The following is a 27,420-nucleotide window of genomic DNA, read 5'->3' on the forward strand; positions in this document are numbered from 1 at the left end:
ATAGAAATGGAATGAGTGCAGGCAAGAGTAACCAAGATTATTAGGGGAATGGGGCGACTAGAATACAATGACAGATTACAAAATTTGTGGTTATTCAGTTTCTAAAAAAAGACAAGGGAAGACCTCATTACAATGTACAAATACCTGAACGGACAGTACAAGGATCTCTCCAAAGATCTTTTTATACCTAGGCCTGTGAACAGGACAAGGGGGTATCCTCTACGCCTAGAGGAGAGGCGGTTCTACTATTTCCAAAGACAAGGATTCTTTACTTTAAGAGCAGTGAGACTATGGAACTCTCTGTCCGAGGAGGTTGTTATGGCAGACTCTATGTACATGATCAAGAGAGGCTTGGATAACTTTATGTAGAGAAAAAATATCACGGGTTATGGGGAAAAACATTTGTTTAATTCTTAAAGGTTGCACTTGATGGACTTGCGTCTTTTTCCAGCCACGCCGGAACTGTAATAGTTATTACTATTCAGCCAACAGAAATGTTCAATAATAAGTAAAAAATGTTAATTATCTAAAAATACCCCAACTGAGTTTACAGAAAATCTACCATCAAATCCAGCATGGTAAGGGACACTTACTCATAGATCCAGGCACTGTGACTGTGGTAATCTTCTTATATTTATTATTCATGGCCTCCTTCCTTTTAAAGCAAACTTTTTAAAATTTTCCTAATGAGCCTGAGGGGCTCTAGGGGTGGAGCATTACCAGAGCCCTTCAGTGATGTCTTTTCACTTGTCGTTACAATGAGCAGACCATTTATTTCCTTACCCTACTATACAATGTATTTGAAAACTATAAGTTTCTTCAAGGAGCTTTAATATCATTACAATATGAGCACATAAACTGAACAAAGCTGGCTTATCAACCAGGAATTATGACATATACCCTGTACCTTGATTTCAAAATTCTCGCAAAGATTTGGTATAAATATTCTCTCCTCCTCATCCCACATTTGGCTGTCATCTGTTTCTATCTTCCCTTTTAACCTCCACCTCTGACGGCCCAAACGTATCAACACCTAAAAAACAGCATGCAAGTAGTTAAAAATGGGATACATATTACACCTCCCTAATGTACTAACACATGTGGGTGTAGACCCTGGTTATTTACAACCTAACTCTGACATTGTACAGCAGTAATTATTCCCTCACGTGTAGAACCGGCTGTAGACTGGATAAATGTCCATTGCAGAACTGGAATTTGTGACCTTTTCCTGTTAATTACTAGGAATCTTTATAAAAGAGATGTCCTGTCCATCTTCTCCACAGACAGCACACAGTCTCATTGCATTTCATAGGTGTATTCAGACACCATTCTTTTTTTGGTGACCATGGGTCATGAAAAAAAAAAACAATGAAGCATGCACAAATTTGCTTCATTTTTCATTTTCAATGAGATACCTTTATAAAATCCAATGTTTTTTTTTCTGTCTGTCAGGGAAAAATGGATCAACCATGGACAACAAACGCTCCTAATATCAGTAGGATTATGTGCTCTTCAAAGAGAATAGATGTTTTCTATGTTTTGTAACACAATCACAAGACCCAGCCATAAATATTGTTGCCATATCTGGATGTCATTTCCTGATTAAAGGATTGTAATTAATCATAAACACTGTATTCTTTTTACACCATATAGAAGTAGGGTTGGCTGCATTTCCACAGCTCACTCTTCCTGTGCTTTATGGTTACTGGATCCTAGGTATTTTATAGCATTAGTTCAGTTTCATTTTCAAAAGCAGCTGAAAAACAATATTTTTTGCAGGTATTTACTTTACCTCATAGTGGTCTCCAGGGCAAAGCCGAGCATAACCTACCAGACCTAGAAAAGTCAAGGTTAATGTTAAAAGTACTCAAACTTTTGGGAAAAAGAACTATAAAACAGCATCCAGGTTTTTACTAAATTATGATTCCCTCACTGCACAAGTGCAACACTAACAACCATACAATACTGTCCTCTCAGCCAATAACCACCTACAATGTTACAAAAGGATGGGAATAAATAACATGACAGGACATATTATTTATTGGCATTTTTACTATAGTTAGGTCAACAGCAGCATATAATATCTTTTATTAATCATATTAATCACATATTCTTTTCATTATAAAATGTGTCAATAATTGGAAAAATGTAAAAAAAAGCTTATTTTTTCCACATTTGTAGTCACAGTTAAAATAGAAACTTTTACATAAAAATATGTTATAAATATGGACAGCACTATTCCATCACCCTTTCCGAGGTTCAGCTACAGATGCAGAGCGTGCATGTACTTATATACAGCCGTATGGCAATCGTGAAGGGGTTAACCTTATCAACCGTGCATGTAGCTGTGTGCCTGCTGATCATTGAGCTTATGTAAATGAGCTGGTGGGGCTTCAGGCTCCATTAACAGCTATGAAGCCCCTCAGGCTCATTTTGCACAATTTTTAAAGCTTTTTTTCAGGAAAAAAGGGCATAACAAGCTAAAAGAAAGGCAGATCCTGCCAGAGAGAACACATGTAATTGTGGTTGGTTGACAATGCTTGATCCTGGTGGTAGGTTTCCTTTACAAAATATATCTGTTCCATCTTTCATACAAATTCAATTTAAGAACAAACCTACAGAACCTGCCAGATCTCTGTTATCTCTGTGCAAAGAGGTAGAATAAGCAGCTGACCTGGTCTTTAGCTTTGTGCTTAAACTACAGAGGGTGGGTTGGGGGCAACATAGGAAAAAAGTGGAAATTGCAGACAGGAGTGTGAACCAGGTTGTCTGGTCAGGGTCACCAGATTTAAAATGTACACCTAGTACAATTTAAATACAATTTAAATATAAGCATATTCAATATAAAAAGTTTGAAAAAAAACAACTCTATTATTGTGTGGAAGCTAGGCATTTATCAAAACAGAGTGAATCTTGATATCAGAGGAAAATAGATTTATAACAAAGATATGAATTTGGTTGTTGCTTATATGGTATACCTATTCTTAATATAGCGCAAATGTGATCAAACTGAGTGTGTGTGTGTATGTATGTCCGCAAAAGGAATTTGCACTGTAACGTTTACAATCACCAAATTTTGCACAGCCACTCTCTGTGACCCAGGGAACGTCATAGATTAAATTTTGAGCCGTAAAGTTTTACCCCGTGCTTTCCATAATGCACATCATCTACAGGAGCCATTGTCTGCTGGCTTTTAAGGTAGATCTCTCAAAGGGAAACTACCTAAATGTGAAATTGTGACGGTGGCATTTAGATAATCAGTGAGAGGTTTGCATAAGCTAGTCGTCTGTGCCTGCTTATTTTATTCTAAGTAGCATAGAGAGTGTATTCTTCATGTCAGTGCAGATGGTCGGTTTTATAACTTGCACCCATTTTTACACAAGGTAAATTGTGAAAATTACCTTTCATCTTAATAAGGAATTCTCCTAGATGGACTTCCAGTGCTCCTTCAATCATGCACATGTCCTAGAGTGAGATACAACAAATACAAGATCAGAAAGACTTTGGCATGTTCTGACCTGGGACATCAGAGTGACATCCTGGCTGCCCTCTCTCAATATTACTCAGGTCCATGGATTTCCTTTGCTCAAAGCATTATTCACAAACACAGATGGGGAAATTGCAGATCTGACTTGTGTTATGGACTTTGTTTTTCATTTATTTTTGCAGGCAGAGAATGAATTCCTCCTTTTCAGTTTAAATGTGGTGACATTTCTAAGTAATCCTTGTAACTCTCCTATACAGAAATCTTTCTGAATTGAAAACTTATACAGCAATTAATGTTTTCTAAAGGTTTATTAAAAACATTATTTTTAAAGAGTTCTGGTCCATTAACAGAAAGATGCAGAGATTAAGCTTAGTACATGGAAGTCACTAGGTTTATTCAGAGATGTCACCACATTTAAAATGAAAAAGACCAGGAAGCCTATTAATATCCCAGCTGCTGGGGTTTCTCAGCTCATTTCTATCAAGACTCCACTATATATATTGAGACAACTAACATCTGTCCTCCCTCATCCTCCACACGTGTATCTGGCATGTCCACACTGTTTATGGACATTCCCAGCCTGTTGTCATAATGTAAATCAGATGCCTGCTGGACTCCCAGGCAGGACATGATATACGAGACTCATGCATGTCAGCAAACTCTTTTCATACCGATATTTCATCATGTATTGAGGACATTGTCATTGTTACAGGCCAAAGCATCTTCTATGTTGATTAGACAGACAGATAGCTACATAATGCACTGAAGCTGCTTTATTGGATCTGGATATTGATTTTATTGCCTATGCCCAACCAAACAGAAAAGAATTGTAAAGCATAGACAAAATGAAAAATGTGAAAATACAACTGAAAGTGTCCAACAAAAAATAGGTGCCTACATCTGGTGTTAGTAACTTTCAGACTTAGGGTGTTCTAATGTCAATCGTATAATGGAGTCCACAAAAGAGGATGAAACACAGACAACTAAGAAAACTAACGACAGACAACTAAGAAAAAGGAGGGTATCAGTAGGATAGAAAACTAGTACTATGCATAGTGTAGGACCATTTAACCACTACCAAATGCAGAGAATATCCTACCTCTGTACATTCCTGGAAATTTTTGCTTAGTTCAACTAGACTCTCCCTTGAGGCTTTTGTTGATGGAGAAAGGGAAAATGCATGTTTCATATTGCATGTTCCAACACGGAGCCGCCATTGGATGCAGTAGGTCTCATAAAGCTCTTCGATCTATGGGAATATAATTAATAGACTGGTGTATTTATGGTGTTGGTTAATTCCTAGAAGAGATTCTGACCATATACATTAGTCAACAGAACAACTTTATCTGAGCATTTCTAAGAACACCTCTTACATATTGCATCATCATAGATGGCTTTGTCACCTCATCTCATCATGGAAAAAAAAATCAGCCTGGTCCTGATTTCCATTAATATCTGCCAGTGGGCACAGTGAGCGCACTATCCATCAATACCAGGAAATACCAAAAAATAACATTTTTTAAATAAAGTATTAAGCAAGTACCAAGTGAACTGAGCTTCTATGTCTGGTTCAAAACTCTGGACAGAGACAGAGAGAAGAATACAATCCTCATTCTGTAATATGATCAGCTGGAGCACTGGGGTCCTTGTGTAGTCATGGAATGTGTCCTCCAAAAGAAATGCATATTGTGTAAGTCACATTTGCTTTGATGGTATCTGCCAGCAGAGAGAATATTATCTTTTGGTGACCTCCAAATTACAGGGTAACATGAAGCTATTTCCTGAGAAATGTGGGACATTCCATTCAAGCAATCAGATGACAAGGACTTTCCTAAATTACAGTCAAATGGACAGGAAAAACAAATGATCGAGATAGAAGGCTGCTCTCCATCAAGGTCAAAGTGCTGGACTTCTGGCAGGAGCATTGTTAATGATTGTAGTTCAGAATCATTTTCTGGTTAAACCAAAATGTATTTTACTGGTGTTAGAGTACAGTATGCAACTATGCATTGTTAGGTAAATTTCCTTTTCAGGACCCTGGTAATCTTAGTAACATTAGGGGGACTTTATTAGATCTCCCATTTTAACCCCTTAACGACTTGGCCTTTTTTAGTTTTTTCACTTCCATTTTTCACACCCCACCTTCAAAAATCTATAACTTTTTTATTTTTCCACATAAAGAGCTCTGTGATGGCTTATTTTCTGCGTAACAAATTGCACTTCGTAGTGACGGTATTTAATATTCCATGGCACGTACTGGAAAGCGGGAAAAAAATTCCAAATGCAGTGAAAATGGTGAAAAAACACATTTGCGACGTTTTCTTGTGGGCTTGGATTTTACAGCTTTCACTGTGTGCCCCAAATGACAGGTCTACTTTATTCTATGGGTTGCTACGATCACAGGGATACCACATTTGTACAGGTTTTATAATGTTTTCATACATTTAAAAAAATTAAAATCTCCTGTACAAAAATTTCTTCTGGCGCTAATAACTTTTTCATACTTTGGTGTACGGAGCTGTGGGTGGTGTCATTTTTTGCGACTTTTGATGGCGTTTTCATTGCTATCATTGTTAGGACTGTGCTACCTTTTGATCACTTTTTATAAATTTTTTTATATTTTCCAAAATGGCAAAAAAATGTCATTTTTGACTTTGGACGCTATTTTCCGTTACGGGGTTAAACGCAGTGAAAAAACGTTATTATATTTTGATAGATCGGACATTTTCGGACGCGGTGATTCCTTATGTATTTATTAGTGATTAATATTAATATCAGTTCTAGGGAAAGGGGGGTGATTTGAATTTTTAGGTTTTTTTAATATAATTTTTTTTTTTTAAACTTTTTTTTACTTTTACTTTAACTATTTTTCAGACTCCCTAGGGTACTTTAACCCTAGGTTGTCTGATCGATCCTACCATATACTGCCATACTGCAATATGGCAGTATATGGGGATTTTACTCCTCATTCATTACAATGTGCTGATAGTAATGAATGGGTTAAAACGAGACAGCTTCGGGCCTTCGTGAGACCCGATGCTGTCATGGCAACGGATCACCGCTCCCCGTGACGTCATCGGGGAGCGAAGATCCGCGCCAAGATGGCGGCGCCATCTTTTTGAAGCCCCCGGCAGCATTGCCGGCGGCGATCGCGGTGAAAGCACCCGCGATCGGTGCTAGCAATATGCTAGCAATATGCAGCAAAGACTTACCGGCTATGGAGAGGGATTGGCCCGCGAGCCCTCTCCATGCACCGGGACCTGGGAAGGGGTTAAACACCAGTCTCAATTTCGCCTCCACCAGCATACACCTTGCCCGTTTAACAGACCAGAGAATATCCCCAGCCCAGACTATACCCGGGGGCTAAAGTGGCCTAGGCCAGATCATACCCTCCTTAGCCATTTTATAACAGTGATTAGTATCCCCAACAAGTCGGGAAAATGCAGCCGCCGGACCCTCATTAAATAAGTCCCATTGCGTTTTTCTGATGCAGTTGTGTACTCCTAATGGGTAAGAACAAATAATAGTGATTCACCTCCTCTTATTTTTCCTCCAAACCTGGTTTGAACATCAAAAACTGCTTTCTTTTAGAAACCTATTCTTATTTTGGCATTCACATTGCCATAAATAGACATTTCTTCAATTACGTTTTATTAAAGAATGTCCATGTGTGAAGATAATTTACAATAAATGTCACATTTTGTCCCTTAGAAACAAGATAGTTGTCTTTGGATACAACAGTTTATGTAAATATGGTGTAAACACAGTGTTTACATAAACAAAATGTAAACACAATGTGATAATCAATGTGATGTTAATGCAATGTGTGAACGTAGCCTAACATCCCATTTACATTGCCTTTATGTAAACAATTTGTAATTATTGCGTTGATGTAGACACAGTGATGTAGACACATAGCGCTTACATTGTGTTTAGGGAAATGTGGTGTAAACATGTTCAAATTGCATTTACATTATCCCCTTAGTGAACCGTCCTGAAAAGGTTCTAGTTACCGGACATTTTTAGCTAATTTAGCGCTGTTTTAAGGGCCATAACCTTATTTTTCTTTTTGCATGCTACCTTAATATTTTTTGCTGTGTTTCTTTGGGGACAAATAGCGCTAGTTAAAAAGGTAAAATTTTAACTTTTTTTTTTTTTTTTGGGGGGGATAAAAGTGGGAAAAAGGTGGCTTTTTTTTGTAATTTATCGAACTTTTTTATTTTCAAATTAACTCAAAATGAACATTATTAATGAATTTTCTATTTTGTTTTGGTCGTTTTGATATGTAATACATAGTCTCGGGTAAACAGGGCGACTATGGAGATGCTTTTTGTAGTGTAGCGGGGGATTTTTTTGTTATTATATGGGGAAATGTCATTGTATATATATATATATATATATATATATATATATATATATATATATATATATATATATATATGTTTTTGTGTTCTTTACTTTATAAGTCCCCCATGAGGTCTCTCTTTGGGACATTTTCACTTTTTTTTAAAATTTTACTATTTTTTTTCTTTTACAAGTTTTCCCCTGTAACTGAGACATCTATAAGAGCCTCAGTTATAGGGGAACTGACCACCTGTGACTGGGGATTCTGATCAGAGCTGGACTAGTTCTAATAAAACCCAGCAGCTCTGTTTAACCCCTTTGGACCTGGCGATCATGTGACTGCCGAGTCTATGGAGCCGGTGGCCGCGCCGGCTCCACTCCTATATGCATCGTGTTAATTCAGCGCAATGCTGTAAGGTGCGGAGAAGGGAGAAGTGGTAACAAACCGCATCTCCATTCTCCATAGTGTCTCCAGGGTGCCTCTGGCACCCAGGGGCGCATCACCCATGAGGCAAGTTGAGAATGTCGCCTCTGGTGGCGCTACCTGGTGGACAATGAGGGGGCGGCAACATGATAAAGAGCAGCCAGTCTGAGCCAGGCTATGGCACATAAAAATAATCCTAACTGCCACGTCTTGGCTAGATATTGGTCAGCAGGAGGAGGGGGTGGCAGGTTGAAGAGAGCAACATTAGTGTCCTGCACTGGAATGACTGTCAACTGTGCTGTAAGGCGGAGCTTATGCTGCTGCACACCACAGTACAGTCGGGCTAGTCAGCGGACGCTTACCCTGTGATGTAATCTGGTCACAGTTGTAACCACCAGTAGCATAGAGCCAGCGCAGGGAGTCACTCTCCCTGTCAGCCACCCAGCCAGTCCATTTGAGTGTCCGGCAGACCCTCCATGAGAAAGGTGTGTATACTAATGCTGATGCGGAATTGATGTGAGGGGAGGAGGGAGCGAGGGGACAAGAAAGTGAGAAGAGCAGGAAATGCTCTGAGCTTCTGCCCCATCCTGTGCTCTCTCCTACTGCTGCACTGCAGCCTTCACGGTCCTGGGTTTGGAGAGATGATGTCCCTTAATGGCTGCCTGACCACATCTAACTATATGAAAGAATGATAAGTGTACAATAGTGTGGGCATGTAGATCATGTGTCAGTAGCTGTGTGTGCATGTAAATAAGGTGGCAGTAGCTGTGTGTGCATGTAGATCAGGTGGCAGTAGCTGTGTGTGCATGTAGATCAGGTGGCAGTAGCTGTGTGTGCATGTAGATCAGGTGGCAGTAGCTGTGTGTGCATGTAGATCAGGTGGCAGTAGCTGTGTGTGCATGTAGATCAGGTGGCAGTAGCTGTGTGCGCATGTAGATCAGGTGGCAGTAGCTGTTTGCGCATGTAGATCAGGTGGCAGTAGCTGTGTGTGCATGTAGATCAGGTGGCAGTAGCTGTGTGTGCATGTAGATCAGGTGGCAGTAGCTGTGTGCGCATGTAGATCAGGTGGCAGTAGCTGTGTGTGCATGTAGATCAGGTGGCAGTAGCTGTGTGTGCATGTAGATCAGGTGGCAGTAGCTGTGTGCGCATGTAGATCAGGTGGCAGTAGCTGTGTGCGCATGTAGATCAGGTGGCAGTAGCTGTGTGCGCATGTAGATCAGGTGGCAGTAGCTGTGTGTGCATGTAGATCAGGTGGCAGTAGCTGTGTGTGCATGTAGATCAGGTGGCAGTAGCTGTGTGCGCATGTAGATCAGGTGGCAGTAGCTGTGTGCGCATGTAGATCAGGTGGCAGTAGCTGTGTGTGCATGTAGATCAGGTGGCAGTAGCTGTGTGTGCATGTAGATCAGGTGGCAGTAGCTGTGTGCGCATGTAGATCAGGTGGCAGTAGCTGTGTGCGCATGTAGATCAGGTGGCAGTAGCTGTGTGCGCATGTAGATCAGGTGGCAGTAGCTGTGTGCGCATGTAGATCAGGTGGCAGTAGCTGTGTGCGCATGTAGATCAGGTGGCAGTAGCTGTGTGCGCATGTAGATCAGGTGGCAGTAGCTGTGTGCGCATGTAGATCAGGTGGCAGTAGCTGTGTGCGCATGTAGATCAGGTGGCAGTAGCTGTGTGCGCATGTAGATCAGGTGGCAGTAGCTGTGTGCGCATGTAGATCAGGTGGCAGTAGCTGTGTGTGCATGTAGATCAGGTGGCAGTAGCTGTGTGTGCATGTAGATCAGGTGGCAGTAGCTGTGTGTGCATGTAGATCAGGTGGCAGTAGCTGTGTGTGCATGTAGATCAGGTGGCAGTAGCTGTGTCTGCATGTAGATCAGGTGGCAGTAGCTGTGTCTGCATGTAGATCAGGTGGCAGTAGCTGTGTCTGCATGTAGATCAGGTGGCAGTAGCTGTGTTTGTAGGGGATAACTTGCTGATCAGTGGGGGGGGGGGCACAGATCATGAGAACTGGGGGCAGGGGGTACCACAAATTAATGGAATGACAGGATGGACCTGCTTATTGATGGTCCATTTATTGTGTATGGCACTGATGGAGATAGCCGAGAACGGCGCTCAGGTATCTCTGCCAGTGCCACAGAAATTAGAAAAGCAGCAGCAAGCATGTGCGACCAGCTGCTCTTTCAATTTGCAATACAGCGAACCCCATTCTCTTGATTGAGGTCTCAATTGAATAGTTGCATTAAGCATAGTATATAACTATACTTGACCTGACGGGGGGAGGGGGAAATGCTTGGGGGCGTCTTTCTATAGTTCGCCTCAGGCAGCAGAGAGGCTAGGTTCACCCCTGATGACACCCGGAGACCGGGTCCTGCTCCCGCAGCTAGCACACTGGAGCAGTAGAAAACTGCAGAGGGTGCGTTCACACGTTGCAGTTAAAACTGCATCGCAATCAGCTTTGAAGTGGTTTTAGGTGCAGTTTTGTCAATTGAACAGGTGAAAGACATGAACTGAACAAGTGAATTTGATTTTGAAGGGGAAACCTGCTCCACAAACGTCATTCACTCGTTCAGTTCATGTCTTTCACCTGTTCAATTGACAAAACTGCACCTAAAACCTCCTCAAAGCTGATTGCGATGCAGTTTTAACTGCAACGTGCAAACGCACCCAGAGAGTTAAAGTGATATTAACGCAATGTAAAAGTGTGTGAATGTAGGCTAATTTTGTATTCACATAGCCTTAAAATAAATGTAGTATGAGGGTGCGGTCACACGTTGCAGTTAAAACTGCATCGCAATCAGCTTTGAGGAGGTTTTAGGTGCAGTTTTGTCAATTTAACAGGTGAAAGACAAGAACTGAATGGGTGAATGACATTTGTGGAGCAGGTTTCCCCTTCAAAATCAAATTCACCCGTTCAGTTCAGGTCTTTCAACTGCTAAATTGACAAAACTGCACTAAAACCACCTCAAAGCTGATTGCGATGCAGTTTTAACTGCAACGTGTGACCGCACCCTCAAACTCATGTTCTTGTTGCTTATACATAAAGGTAGTTTTAATCAATGTGATGTTAACACAATGTAAACGCAATGTAAATGAAAAGTGTGTAAATGCAGGCTAACAATGCACTCACATAGAGCTTATGCAAGTGCATATACATTGCGTTCACATAAAGATGGCTTAAATGAACGCAATGTAGTATTGTGTTTATGTAGTGTTTACGTAAATGTGGTATAAACATTGCATTTGTGTTGCTTTTACATAAAAATTGTTTAAATCAATACAATGTTGATGCAATTTAAATGAAAAGTGTGTGAATGTAGGCCAATATTGCGTTCACATAACATTTACATAAATGTGGTATAAACATTGTGCTTACGTTGCTTTTACATAAAAGTGGTTTAAAGCAATGTGATGTTAATGCAACGTAAAATAAAAATGTGTAAATGCAGGCTAATATGCGTTCACATAGCATTTACACAACTGTGGTATAAGGCCTATTAGGCCGCGGTCACACGTACCGCTAGACGTCCGTTCATAGCGCGACGCTAGCGCACAGGGGGAGGTCCTTGGCCCGAACGCACATGCGTTTCCAGAGAAACGCATGCGATCGGCTTAACAATCGCATGCGTTTCCCTGGAAACGCATGTGCGTTGGGGCCGAGGACCTCCCCCTGTGCGCTAGCGTCGTGCTATGAACGGACGTCTAGCGGTACGTGTGACCGCGGCCTTACACACGAACGTTTGCAGCCTGCATGCCATCATAAGTTGTATTCAGGTTGCTTTTACATGGTTTAAATCAATGGAATTTGATTCAAGTAAGCTAATATTGTGTTCGCACAGCGTTTACGTAAACATTGCGTGAGCATTGTATAAACATTGCATTCAAGTTGCATTTACATAAACATGGTTTGTATTAACGCAATGGAAATAAAATGTGTGAATGCAACCTAACATTAAATTCACATTCCTTTTACGTAAAAAAAACTTTAAATATCTTGTTCACACAACCAGGGGAAGTTTCTGGTGGAGATGGAAAGGGCTAAGCGCTCCTCACCCAGACTAGACTATACCCAAGCTTCTTGTTCAAATGGTATATTCTGGTATAGAATGGGTGGTATAGGCTAGGCTGGCCTAGGCTACTTAATACCCAGAGGTGCACTGGGCTATAGCCTTTTAGTAATCCAAAAGTGCTCTCCGTCAGAATGAATCTCTGCAAGGTTTAACCATTTTAGACCAGGTCAAACCTGGTCAAGCTTTCAGCTGTACAAAATGCCCACGTCCGTCCTGCTCACTGTTCCATCACAACCAAAGTGCAATGCGGAGCGCAGAACCAACAAAACTGTCAGAAATGGGGCTTTTGCTCGCCAGAACTGCCTAATTACAGTCAATCTATGGTAACATACTATTTTATTTTAATAAATGAATAAATCAGGACTGAAATTTGGCTGTAACGTGCAACTCTTAGTATTTTTTCTGTAGCTGCTTTACATTATAATATAAAGGTCTTGACAGTTAGCATTAAGCATATTTAAACTGAAGAACTGGAAGAAATATGTGGTAGGAATCTATGTGTCATAGGACATGCATTTAAAGAATGTGTAAAGCAGCAGCAATGACATCTGTCCCCCAGATGGGGAAATGATGCTGAATCATGTGCAATAAGCATGTTCCCCATTCTAATATAAACATGCATCTATTATATGTAGAGATTAAAAATCACCATAATTCACATACCTTACTTATGTGAAACTCCAGCTTTCTAATGTGTCTCTCAAACAAGCGAATTTCCTTAAAAGGTAATGAAAAAAAAGTTTGTTTAATAACTCTAAACATTTATTTCCATAAATACAACTGGCTGGTTAAAAAAAAAAAAATCCTTGCCCAGTTTTCTGGCCTTACTTTTCCATAAACACATAGTTAGAGGAGTCATCTCACAATGAAATCAGCATGTAGTTAGAGGAGTCATCTCACAATGAAATCAGCATGTAGTTAGAGGAGTCATCTCACAATGAAATCAGCATGTAGTTAGAGGAGTCATCTCACAATGAAATCAGCATGTAGTTAGAGGAGTCATCTCACAATGAAATCAGCATTGTGTAGGGCACATTGTAAGCTTTCCAGAGACAATTTATCTTTTTGCAAATAAGCTTTTCGTAGCACATGACAACATACAGTGTTTTAACTATCCCCAGAAGAATGCATGAAAAAAGTTGAAAACGGGAGATGTCAGTCACTATGTAACATGTTGGCCCTGTGCATCATAAAACAAGATAATGGGGGAGATTTATCATTAGCCTTCACCGTATAGCCTAACAATCATGTTACATTTATTCTATGTGTCAATACCATACTTGAATATTTTTTCTTAAGTTTTACTAAATTGGCCAAATAAAACCCTAATCTGGGGAAAAAAATCTATCATTTTTGCATCACCGTCTTCTAAGTGGCATAATATTTTCACTCTTTTGGCTATGTCACTGGTTGATGGCTTGTTTTCTGCGGAACATGTTGTACTTTGTAACAGTATCATTCTGGAGTACAGATGTTGTTTGATCACTTTTTATTGAATTTTTTGTGGGATTCAATAGCTAAAAATCATAATTTTTGCCAGGTTTTTAAAATTTTTTTTTAACAGCGTTCATCGTGTAGATTGAATAATTATTTACTTTTATTCTACGGGTTGTTACGGACGTGGTGATACTATATATATGCGGGGTTATATATGTTTGCGTTATGATTTAAACTTTTTTGTGTTATATCTCTCTTTATATATTATGGGGATTATGGGCATATTTATTGATTTATTGCTTTATTTTTTTATTGAATAACATTTATTTTTTTTCAACTTTTTTACTATTTCCACCATGGGACATGAACTAGCAATCATCTGATGTATTGCAGGGTATTAGGAGTGTCAGCCTATGCACAGGCAGCCCTTGGGTCCTGATTGGAAGGCGCGGGTTGTGTGGGGGCGATCGCGGGGGAAAGACTCCTCAAAGGCAGGTTAAATGCTGACCATGGCATTTAACGGGTTAAACACCCGCGATTGGAGCCCACTCCGACTGCAGGTGTTGCACTGGGATGTCAACTGTTAGTTGTATACCGATGCCGGTTCGGCTCAGATCTCATGCTCGACCGGCATCAGCTCTGCGTTCGATATTTTGGACGCAGAGTGCTAAGGGGTTAATAATAGTAGTAATAGTTGCTTTATTTATATAGGGCACACAGATTACTTCACTTGCCAAATCGGTCCCTGTCTCCAGTGGGGCTCACAATCTAATTAACCTACCATTGTTTTGTGTGGTTGGGAGGAAAACCACGCAAACTGAGAGAACATACAAACTCTTTGCAGATGTTGACCTTGGCCTTGAACACAGGCGCTGCAAGGATGTAATGCTAACCACTGAGCCACCATTCTGTTTAGAATAAATCCCAGATAGTTATCACACAAATGTTTCCGTGCTCTTCAGTGTCTTATCTGGCTGGGATCATATACACGCTGAGTTAAATTAAAGGAAATCTACCATTCTAGAAAGAAGGAGGCCATAGATAACAAATATAAGATGATCATCGCAGTCACCATGCCTGGATCTAAGAGTGTGTCCCTGCTTTGTCATGCTTGATTTTGATGGTAGATTAAATATTGTATACTAGTTATAAATATACAAATAAAATAAATATAATAATAAATGTAATAGATATACTTGCTTTTCAGCTTGAGAAATAGAACTCATTACGTTATACACATCTCAAAACTTTACTGAGTGCTGTGATTTCCTTTACAAATGGATTTGGCAATGACCTGCCCACTATTGGCAACAACTTGATACAATGTAGTTGACATATCTTTGATATAGAAACATATGAGTGGGCATGGTGAAGTTCAGCAAGTTTAACCCTTCTTCTCACTAAAATCTGAGGGCTTAGGGGAAACGGAAGGCTCCCAGAAGGCTCATGTCCACTCCAGAAAGAGAGCCACAGTGCTATACCAACATGCTATTAACGGCTAAAATAGGAATAGCTGTTTAATTGTAATAGAAGTGATGGTGAATTGCAAAGACTTACCTTGTCCAGGTCATAGACGTAGCCCTGTAATAGATGACAATAGACATCGCTATTAATTTTACTTCTTTGACTTCATATGCTTTATGATTTTATGTAAATACAGATACACTTGGGTCCAGAAATAATTGGACACAGACACAAATGTTTTTTTTTAATGTTTTTTTACCAGTTTACAGAAACATATTCAGGTTGTAGTTATATAATGATCATAAAGTCCAGACTCTCATCTTTCATTTGAGAGAATCCACATTAAAATTGGTTGTAGGGTTTGGGAGTTTCAGTTCCTTAACATGTACCACCCTAGTTTTAAAGGGGCCAAAAGTAATTGGACAATTGACTCAAAGGCTGTTTCTTGGGCAGCAGTGGGCAATTTCATCATTATGTCATTCTCAATTAAGCAGATAAAAGGCCTGGAGTTGATTTGAGTTGTGGTGCTTGCATTTGGAAGACTTGGCTGTGGTCATAGGAGCTCTCCATGCAGGTGAAACAAGCCATCCTTAACGCATTTAAACATACATGTATGTCAGGAAATGCAGTCTGTAGGTGCATCCTGATGTGCATGTATATCATAGAAATCGCACAGGATGAGAAGCTGGCATAATCATACTCACAATAACAGCTGTTTAATCCTATAATATTCACTCACCTTTTTACCTGCGCCGGGTATACACTTAATACACCGCCATATGTCATATAATCTCTTGTTCCAGTCCCATAAAGGGACTAAAAAGAAATGTGATTAAATTTGAAGTGTGTTTACAAATAAAAATAATAAAGACAAAATAATAAAAATGTCTTAAGTCCTCTATCTGTTACAAGTACCGTTCATGCATAAAAAGTGAAAATCTCCATCTAAACAACACAAATTTAGTATTGCCACATCTGTAAATTTTTATTTTAGCCCAACTATCTTACAAAAAAGATCAAAAATAAGCATAAAACAGCTCCATCAATAAAAAAATAAAAATGTTAAAGTAAACCTACCACTTTGGATAGGGCTTATAAGCAGCACATGTCGTGCACCAGCTCAGGGTGCATGACATGCGTTTTAACACTTTATTAATGTTTATATCCGAACTAGCTTCCCCGCACCGAGGTCCGCGCTCGGCGCACCATGCGCGCGACCGCTCGTGCATCTGAATAGGAAGTGGTAGCGTGCATGGTGCGACGAGCGCGGGGAAGCTAGTTCGGATATAAACATTAATATGGTGTTAAAACGCTTTAAAACAGTTTAAAAACATAACGAAGGTAAGTGCCGGCACCAGCTCACCCTGAGCTGGTGCACGGCATGTGTTGCTTATAAGCCCTATCCGAAGTCGTAGGTTTCCTTTAAGCTTCTTAGAAGATGGTGAATCATTAAAAAAAAAATAAAAAATTATTTTGTAAAACTACACAAACAGAAAAAGCTATGTTAATGAAATATCTATGTAATTGACTCCAGTGATTGCGCCAGCGTATGATTGCCCCGACGCTGCAGTTTCGCAGGGCGATACATCAAGAGGCGGAAAGAAAAGTTGCCAGTGGCAGCAAGTGCGCCGGCGCAGGGACAGTAACACCCCATGCCGGTCTACTCCTAGCTGGATGGGCCTTTCGCTTGGCCGGCCGCGCCTCCCATTCACGCCCCACTGGCATGAAGGTGGTGGATTGCATGGCGCAGAGGTCCTGATAAATATGGCCCATTGACTCAGCATTTAAGCAATATGTGATCTATGCTATACAGTGAACGGCCAAAAAAAATGGTATCATTATAAAGTTCTTTTGTGGCAGGAATAGTAATTTATAAATTGTGTGTGATTAAATCAGGATATACCACATGTTTAGCATTTATGGGGAAGTTTTGACTTTCCCAGAATGCACCCCTGCCAACCTAGAGAATAGTAGAGAAAAATCCAGGATTTGGTGCACCCCATACACCGCACTCTGCGCATCACCATCTTCATATATGTAAAATAAATTAATGGTACATTTGCTGCCATAAATGTACACTATTCCCCTTGAGAAATTACTTGAGGGCTTAAGACTCCACAATGGGGTCACTGATTTGGGTTTTTGTACTGTTCTGCAATTTCAGGGGCTCTGCAAATGTGACAGAACACCCAAAATCCACTCAAAAAGCCATTGGCGCTCCATCCCTTCTGAGCCCCATTGTATGCCCATACAGCAGTTTATGACCACATATGAGGCATTTCCATATTCGGTATAAATAGTGTCACAAACAATTGGGTGTATTTTCTTCTTTAAGCCCTGATAATAAATATTCTGGGGCCAAAAAAAACCTCACTTGCATGAGTTAACCCCTTAACCCCACCTTCAAAAATCTATAACTTTTTTATTTTTATACATATAGAGCTCTGTGATGACCTGTTTTCTGCATAACAAGTTGTACTTCATAGTGATGGTATTGAATATTCTATGCCGTGTACTGGGAAGCAGGAAAAAATTTCCAAATGCAGTGAAATTGGATTTTACGTCTTTCACTGTGCGCCCCGAATGACATGTCTACTTTATTCTTTGGGTCGGTACGATCACGGGGATAACAAATTTGTATAGGTTTTATAATGGTTTCATACATTTACAAAAATTAAAATCTCCAAAACAATTTTTTTTTTCATTTTGCCATTTTCTGGCACTAATAACTTTTTCATACTTTGGTATACAGAGCTGTGTGTGGTATCATTTTGTGTGACCTTTGATGACTTTTTAATGAATTTTTTTATATTTTTCAAAATGGCAAAACATGCCATTTTCGACTCGACTCGACTCGACTCGAAAAAAAATGCAATATGGAGCAAAGACTTACCGGCTATAGAAAGGGCTCTGCCCATGAGCCCTCTCCTTGTACCCGCACCCAACGTGCGCCGTAGTATTACAGCGCACGTCGGCAATGGGTTAAAGTGAATTAAGTTCCATGAAAAATCTGTAGTGTTAAAACACCCACTGTATCTCTTGACAGATTTATTGAGGGGAGTACTTTCCAAAATGGTGTCTTTCATGGGGTTTCGACTGTTCTGGTACTTTTCAACACTATTCCATCAAGTCTGTCCTCCAAAATCTAAGATCAGACAGTAGGTGTTCTCCTTAAGGAGACAATGCCAATTAAGGCCACCTTAAAGGCATGTGGAGACTTAAAGCCATAGATGCTCCACCAGGGAATTCTGGGAAAAATGCAAATAAGTTTTCCAAGGTGTTAAATGGAAAACAATACCTCCTGTTGCTACCTTGAAAGGCAGCCCCCTTAACATCAAGTATGACCTACAAGAAGTCTAAAAACATGATGTGGGATTAAGCCAAACCAGTATATCTATTCCCTAAGGAACAGACTTGGGAGTCTGTTCCTTAGGGAATAGATATACTGGTTTGGCTTAATCCCACATCATGTTTTTAGACTTCTTGTAGGTCATACTTGATGTTAAGGGGGCTGCTTTTCAAGGTAGCAACAGGAGGTATTGTTTTCCATTTAACACCTTGGAAAACTTATTTGCATTTCTCCAAAATCTAAAAAGCTCTCCTTCCCTTCTGTGCCCTACTTTATCCCCATACAACAGGTAATGCATGTGGGGTATCGCCATATTCGAGACAAACAGCACAAAAAACTTTGAGATTTGTTTATTCCTTTTATCCAGCATAAATGTATAAATTGTACATCCAAATGAATGCTTCATTGTCAAGTTTTGAACATTCCAAATAGGACCACCTGAGAAGCATTATGGGTTAAAAGTCTTAACTAAAGTAGTTTTTTATAGATTTACATTTGTTATCCATGGCTTCCTTCTTTCTAAAATAAAAGTTTTAAACTATACTAATAATTTTCACTTGTTACAATAAGCACAACATATCTCACCATCCCCCTGCTCTCTCCCTCCTCACTCTGCCTGTGTAATCTACCAGCAGCAGGAAGTGCAGGGGAAGGTGAGATCTGCTCTGCTCATTGCAAAAACCAGTGAAAAGACATCACTGAGGGGCTCTCAAAACCCCCCTCAGCCATAGCCCCTCAGGCTCATTAGCATAATTTTAAAAGTTTCTTTTAGATGGAAGGCCATGGATAACAAATATAAGAAGGTTACCACAGTCACAGTGCCTGGACCTATGAGTAAGTGCCCCTGATTTATTGTGCTTGATTTTGATGATAGATTTTCTTTAAGCTGCATCCTGAGAAAGAAAGAAAGCACTGGTTAACTCATCAATGCAAAAATACCTGAATGCCCATGGAAAACTACAGTGGTGGATGATCACAGAATAATTTCCAAGGTGTAGAGCAACCCCTTCACAACAGCGACCAAGTGAACAGCACTCTCCAGGATGTAGCCAATGTATTAACCCCTTAACGCTCTGCGCCGTAGCTCTACGGCGCAGAGGTATAAGGAGTGTATGAAGAGGGCTCACGGGCTGAGTCCTCTTCATACAAAGGTGGGGGTTTTTGCATTTTGCAGAAAACCCCCACCGCTAATAACCACGGTCGGTGCTTGCACCGATCGCGGCTATTAACCCTGTCATTGCCGCCGGCAAAGTCGCGGGCGCCGCCATCTTTTTTTACGATCGCCGCACCCCCGAACGTCATCGGGGGTGGCGATCGGTTGCCATGGTAGCCTCGGGTCTTCTTTTGACACGAGGCTACATGGCTTCAGGAGATTCATTACAATGAGCCAGTGGCTCATTGTAATGAATGACCTGCAAAAATGCCATATATTGCAATACAGAACTATTGCAGTATATGGTAGGAGCGATCTGACCATCTAGGGTTAATGTACCCTAGATGGTCTAAGAAATAGTGGAAAAAAAAAGTTTAAAAAATAAAAAAATATTAATAAAATATTAAATTCAAATCACCCCCCTTTCCTTAGAACTGATATAAAACATAATAAACAGTAAAAATCACAAACATATTAGGTATCGCCGCGTCCCAAAATGCCCGATCTATCAAAATATAAAAACGGTTACGGCCGGCGGTGACCTCCGAGGCGGGAAATGGCGCCCAAATGTCCGAAATGCGACTTTTACACCTTTTTACATCACATAAAAAATGAAATAAAAAATGATCAAAATGTCGTACAGACCTCAAAATGGTAGCAATGAAAACGACGCCTCATTTCGCAAAAAATGAAACCTCACACAGCTACGTACCCCAAAGTATGAAAAAGTTATTAGCGTCAGAAGATGGCAAAAAAAAAAATTTCTTTTTTGTACACATTCGTTTAATTTTTGAAAATGTATTAAAACACAATAAAACCTATATATATTTGGTATCACTACGATCGCACTGAACCAAGGAATAAAGCTGAGGTGTTATTTTGAGTGCACAGTCAAAGTCGAAAAAACTGAGCCCACAAGAACGTTTTTTTTTTTTTCAATTTTTCCACATTTGGAATTTTTTTTCAGCTTCGCAGTACACGGCATGTTAAAATAAATAACATTACGGGAAAGTAAAATTTGTTACGCACAAAATAAGCCCTCACACAGGTCTGTACACGTAAAAATGAAAAAGTTATGGATTTTTGAAGTTGGAGAGCGAGAAATGAGCGGAAAAACCCTGCGTCCTTAAGGGGTTAATATCCAAATCTACCATAAAGAGAAGACTGCGTGAAAGTAAATACAGAGTGTTCACTGCACGTGCAAGTCAATAATAATAATAAGTCTCATAATAAAAAGCCTAGTTTGGACTTGAACTCTAAAAGACAAACATCTAAAAAGGCCAGCACAGTTCTGATAGAACATTCTTTGAACCGATGAAACAAAGATCAATCTCTGACAAAATTTTATATATTAACTCTAGCAAAGGTGTGGTACAACTCCAGTATTTTAGGCTGCTAAGGGGTATTATCTGCTATGAAGTCTCCAATATTAGTACAGACAGTCCCCAGGTTACGTACGATGGGTTCTGTAGGTTTGTTCTTAAGTTGAATTTGTATGTAAGTCGGAATTGTATTTTTTTATAATTGTAGCTCCAGACAAAAAATTTTTTGGCCTATGTGACAATTGGATTTAAAAATTGTTGAGCTGTCATAAGAACCAGGATTAAAAATAAAGCTTAATTGCAGACACCTTTTATAACTGTTATTGCTGTTTATTGTAGCCTAAGGCAGTAAATTCCCAACATCCAGAGGTCCTTTTGTAACTAGGGGTCATTTGTTAGACGGGTGTTATTAAGTAGGGGACCACCTGTAGTTGTATGCTAGGGGTCTGAAATGGAAAAGAAATAGAAATAACAAAAGCGTGGCTCAATCAAAAATAGTGTCACTCTTGTTTATAGTTTACATTTGGGAGCTCTTACAAAAAAGACACATTTTTCCTTTTTCATTTAGTTATGATATAAAGGTAATATTTTAGCATAGTATATTTCTGCATAAGACTGGAGTGTTATTTTTTTCTGTAAAACAACACATTTTTCAATGACAAACAGTCCCCAAGTAATTATATCTGAGCTTGAATGAGTAGAAAATAACAGGTATAAATTCTATAAAGACTTTGGCTGGAGGCAGCTCTCCAGTAAAATGTGTTATGAAGAACCCTTACCAGTCTGGAGTTTCTTTTTATGTCTTTCTGTTGGCTTGCCAGGAAATCCAGCTGTGTTTGATGTTCTTCAAGGTACTCACTACAAAATTAGCCAAGGGTATTCCAATTATTTTTATGCAAACCACAAAACAGGTCACAGTGCTTTTTAAGAAAAATGCTGAGTTTAATGAACATGTTTTCAGATTGTAATCTCCAAGAAACATCATCCTTCAACTAAGAGAACAGCTAGAAACTCCAGGCCGAGAAACAACGAAAATACAAGCCCTGATAATATCCGATAACCTTGTAGATTAGCGCCATGTGGCAGTAAACTTGAGAGGTCAACATATGGGACGTGCAATAATGTGATTACATCTAACACACAAGGTTACTGAGTGAATTCATTTAAAGGATGCCCATTTTACCAAAGGCCAAAAAATGGACAAGTGACATAATTTTCATAAAGTCTGACATTTCTCCTATTGTTTAAAAGCGTTCTTCCACCTTAGTTAAGCCTCTGCAACTTCTCCCAAGGGGTTGTAGAGTATATTAGAATGATATGAATACCTTTAAATAGACTCAATATACAGTAGGTAGACATTGAAATAGCCTTGTAAATGGAAAACCTTTCTTATTGTGTCCTGAATTTGGGTCATAGTTTTTATTATAGACCACAGCTGCTTTCTTTAGGACTCTTGTCTTATGATCAGTGTTAAAATTCGTACAATTTTGCTCAGTGAATATTGTGCAAATTTGAGATTTTGGTCAGAGTATTTCATAGTTCACATCTATGTATAAAATATCCCTGTGCAAAGACATCAATGTGTGCATTATCCCTGTACAGTAACATCACTGTGGGTATTATCCCTGTACAGTAACATCACTGTGGGTATTATCCCTGTACTGTGACATCATTGTGGGTATCCCTGTTCTGTGACATCACTGTGTGCATTATCCCTTTACTGTGACATTACGGTGGGTATTATCCCTGTTCTGTGAAATGACAGTGTTTATCATCACTGTACTGAGGTATCACTATTTGCATTATCCCTGTACCTGTGCCTTTTAGATTGATATATTTGTATATATATAGTGTATCTAGTGACTTTGTTTCTATACAGTTTTCTATGATACTTGGGCACTGATAGTCCTTGTCTTGTTTTATGATAAACAACTCCATCTTGTTGTCTGTGCAATGTATTGATATATCTGATGTATTATCTTGTATGTATTGGATCCTTGAGACATTACTATGTGATGGGGAACCCTTGTGGCAGATGAGTCTTATAATGGACCATGGACCTTTTTAATTACATATACTATATAAACTCGAGTATAAGCCAACACGAGTATAGGCCAAGTCCCCTCATTTTAACACTGGGAAAACCTATTGACTCAAGTATAAGCCTAGCATGTAGCATGCCAGCACATGCCCCCAGTATATAACCAGTATATAGCCACCCGCTCGCTGACATCACACTAGAATGTCAGTGTGCGGCTGACATCATGATTCCTGTAACGTATCGTGTGGGGACATGGCTGATCCCGTAGGAGGACCTGCCGGAGGGGAAGGGGCAGCAGAAGGTGAGTAGAACTTTTTTTTCCCCCTTGACTCGAGTATAAGCCAAGTTAGGGTTTTTCAGCACATTTTTTGTGCTGAAAAACTCGGCTTATGCTCCAATATATACAGTTTGTATTTTAATATGTTTTTTGTGTGGCTATGAACTAATAAAAGTGATTTATAAGTGACTTAATTTTACTGGGTGTGGAAGGCCATGGTGTCCTTATTTTTGTTGGTGACGTGCTTATCCCTGAACTGTGACATCACTGTGTGTATTATCCCTGTTCTGTAATATCAGTGTGCGTATTATGCCTATACTGTGGTATCACTATGGGTATGATCCTTGTACTGTAACATCACTGTGTGTAATTATTCCTTTACTGTGACAGCGCTGTCAGTATTATCTGTACTGTGGTATCACAACAGAGGAGATTTATCATAACTTTCACACCAGGTTTTTTAATGCAAAAATATGCCAGGTCAAGCCTGGCACAGTTTCGCCCCCAGCGGTGCAGTCATCTGCCAGAGACATCAGGAGGCTTGAGCCCCCTGATGACAGGGGGAGTGGCTTTCATCATAGGCTAGTGCATGTGTGCAATATCTCTGTTGTATGACATCACTATTTGTACGAACCCTGTATTGTGACATTAGTTAGTGTATTATCCCTAAACTATGGTATCACCATTTTTTCCCTTGTTCTCTGACATTGCTGTGTATTATATCAATAATCTCACATCATTTAGTGTATTATCTCTATACTGTGACATCACTATGTGCATAACCCCCAAATCTGTGAAATCACTTTGTCTATTATCTCAGTATTGTAAAATCCCTTTATTATCTTAGTACTGTGACATCACTGTGTGTATTATGTCTATACTGGGACATCGCTGTGTGTATTCTCCCTGTTCTTTGACATCACTGTTTATACACACAGTGATGTGTATCACATAATTTTGTGTATTATACCAGTACAGTGACATCACTGTGTGTATTATCCTTGTTTTGGATGATTTACATCTCAATGTACAATATCCCTGTGCTACAAAATCAATATGTGCATTATGCTTGTTCTGTGAAATCATTGACCTATTATTCAGTCTGTGGCAGAATTCTGGCGTATATTTTTTAAGTGTTTGCATTGTTAGTATTGTGTTGTGGCTGCATGCCGCAACATAATCCTGTGCACAAAAAGGGTCTTTCCACTGCACATTCGCACAGACCATTTACAGAAGTCTGACATAAATGTGACCCACGCCTCTTTAACGGAGTGCCACAGAAATTATTAATAAATGTGGCCCACTGAGTGTGTATTATCCCTGTACTGGGCACATGTGCCCATGAGCCTGATGTCAACCCTGTTACCCCTCCCCTTTCCTCCCCTAGCTCATGTCTGGGTGTAATGTATACTAAAGCATTGCTAGTGTTTGTGTGAGAAGTCTGGCTCTTCTTAGTGAGCTGGATAATTAGGCTCCGCTCACTAAGAAGAGTCGGCTCTTCTGGCTCCTGAATGGCTCCCTATTAATTATTTACAGGCTGTACAGTCATGTGTATAGGAGTAACTCATACACACACAGGCTGCAGGGAGCGCCAGCACCCGGAAGCACATAGAGGAGCCAGCATCAGAAGTGTCACATCATTATACAGGCTGTCAGTCATGTGTATAGGAGTATCTCATACACACACAGGCTGCAGAGAGCGCCAGCACCAGGAAGCACATAGAGGAGCCAGTACCAGGAGTGTCACATTACACAGGCTGTCAGTTATGTGTATAGGAGTATCTCATATACACATAGGCTGCAAGGGGCATGGCCGCCAGAACTAGGAAACACATAGAGGAGCCAGCACCACGAGTGTCATATCAATATATAGGCTGTGAGTCAAGCACTGGGAGGTGTGGCTGTGCTTCACTCTTGTGAAAAAGCTGGACTGCTGAATATGATAATGACTCATTAGACCCACCTAAGGTTATTTGCATACAGCTTTAGGATGTGATTGTTTAACCTATTAAGGACACAGCCCTTTTTTGTTGTTGTGTTTCCATTTTTTACTACCCACTTTCAAAATTCCATAATTTCATTTTTCAGCATAGAGAGCTGTATAAAGGCCTGTTTTCTGTGTAACAACTTGTACTTCCTAGTGCCTGTATTTAATATCCCATATAATGTACTGGAAAGCCAGAAAAAGATTACGAATGTGGGGAAATTGACAAAAAAACCATATTTGCGACATTTTCTTTTGGGCCATGTTTTTACAGCTTTCAATGTGCACTCCAAAGGACACCCCCCACCCATTTATTCTTTAATTTGGTACAATCACAGTGATACCAAATTTATATTGGTTTTATTAGATTTAAAAAATGTAAATGTTTTGTACAAATAAAAATTCTTAATTTCGCCATATTCTAGACCAATAACTTTTTCATAATTCAGTGTATGGATCTGTGTAAGGCGTCATTTTTTGTGGGATGAGATGACATTTTCATTGCTACCATTATGGGTACTGTATCACCTTTTGCTGCATTTTTATTAAAATTTTAGATGTGTTGCAAAATGGCAAAAAGTGGCATTCCAGATACTTGGGGACTATTTTCAGTTACGTGGTTTGCGAAAGGGAATAGCCGTTTTTAAATATTGATAGATCGGTACCTAACATGTTTATGATTTTTATTGTTTTAATATCGTTATAGGGAAATGGAGGTGATTTCAACATTTTAGGTTTTATATATATTTTAACATTTTTAAAACATTTTTTTACTACCTTTTACACCCCCTAGGGTACTTCAATGGATCCTACCATATACTACTATACTGCTATACTAAAGTAGTAGTATTTGTATATAGTACATGGGAGGTTTGCACATGATCTGTTACAATGTGCCACTGTTACATTGCAACAGATCTTTATCATGGCAACTAATCTTTGCTCCCAGATGATGTCAACCAAGATAGCAGCACCCACGCGCTGCCTCTGTAACATGCCGCTGGCAGCTTTTCCTGTGGCATGTAAAGGGTGTTTGGGTCATTGGTGGTGTTTGGTGGTGGGTGTTTGCTGCATTATGCGCTGTGTGCTGAAACTTCATATGCTGCTGTGAGATTACATCAGGTAAAAAGAGGGAGAAGAGCTGAAAGAACAGAGGGGGAGGGGGAGACAGATTAATAGCCTGTGAAGCTTCAGAATGGACTCGCCCTGGCAACAGCCCCCGAGACCTTTAGGCTCATTAGCATAATTTTAAAAGTTGATTTTAGAAGTACAGGCCATGGCTAACAAATATAAGAAGATTAGCACAGTCACAATACCTGGATCTATGTGTTAATGACCCTGGTTTATCATTCATATTGATCGTAGATTCCCTTTAAGTGTAGGCCATGTGTATTGGAGGTGGGCCCACAGAATTTTTATGCCCCTAGAAATGTGGCTGGTGAATGCAGCTCTGGAGTAAAATGTAGGCTGTATAACTCAGGGATCAATAACAGGACAAGAAACATGATGTTTAAACATCAGCAGATTAGTGAGTACAACTCAAAAGTTGTCACTAAGAATTAGTAGAGTAAAGTAGTAGTTAATTAGTAGTATGTAAAGTATTGGCAAAATTACTCAACAAATTATCACCATTTATTCAAAAAGGGAACTGGGTTTTAAAAAAAATTTGATTACGGTAAGTGTCATAGCCATTATATAGAAGATTATCTTACATACTTTAGCCCTTTCTTTAAAGCTTCAAATATCTTCTTGACTTGGTGAGGATGAGGATCAAGCCTGATTGATCCTTTTCTCAGAGATGGGTACAACTTCTCAGACCGGACAGACATCTTTGACTTTACAGAGTTTTTCCTAAGGGACTGTCTGGAAGATGAAAACAAAGACAACACAGTGCACAATAAATAGCCTGTATAAATCAAGCCTGAGAGTGTTGTGTAAAAATGGTTTTTTTAATGTACAATTCTTCTGATTTTGAGCTGTACCTATTTTTAGAATACTTGGATGACAAGCAAAGTAACTAATATTATTGCTGGAATTAGGGATTGACAATAAAGAACTTATGTACTTTAACTCCTTA

The 27,420-nt window shown here is 39.6% G+C and overlaps 1 protein-coding gene across 3 annotated transcripts in view; it reads right to left on the reverse strand.

The window, feature by feature from the left end:
• The window catches only part of RIPOR3 (RIPOR family member 3), a 195,464-nt gene that overhangs the window by 50,959 nt on the left and 117,085 nt on the right, over positions 1-27,420 (reverse strand). For all 3 annotated transcript variants that reach the window (XM_072110625.1, XM_072110623.1, XM_072110624.1), the window contains 8 exons: positions 27,060-27,206; positions 21,821-21,899; positions 15,311-15,334; positions 12,980-13,033; positions 4,587-4,736; positions 3,402-3,465; positions 1,793-1,836; positions 908-1,033 (listed from right to left, as the gene is read on the reverse strand). In XM_072110625.1, the coding sequence (XP_071966726.1) occupies positions 908-1,033; positions 1,793-1,836; positions 3,402-3,465; positions 4,587-4,736; positions 12,980-13,033; positions 15,311-15,334; positions 21,821-21,899; positions 27,060-27,206 (688 nt within the window). The remainder of the gene's footprint in view (positions 1-907; positions 1,034-1,792; positions 1,837-3,401; positions 3,466-4,586; positions 4,737-12,979; positions 13,034-15,310; positions 15,335-21,820; positions 21,900-27,059; positions 27,207-27,420) is intronic.

Source organism: Engystomops pustulosus, chromosome 6 (assembly GCF_040894005.1).
Source record: "Engystomops pustulosus chromosome 6, aEngPut4.maternal, whole genome shotgun sequence".
NCBI lineage: Eukaryota > Metazoa > Chordata > Amphibia > Anura > Leptodactylidae > Engystomops > Engystomops pustulosus.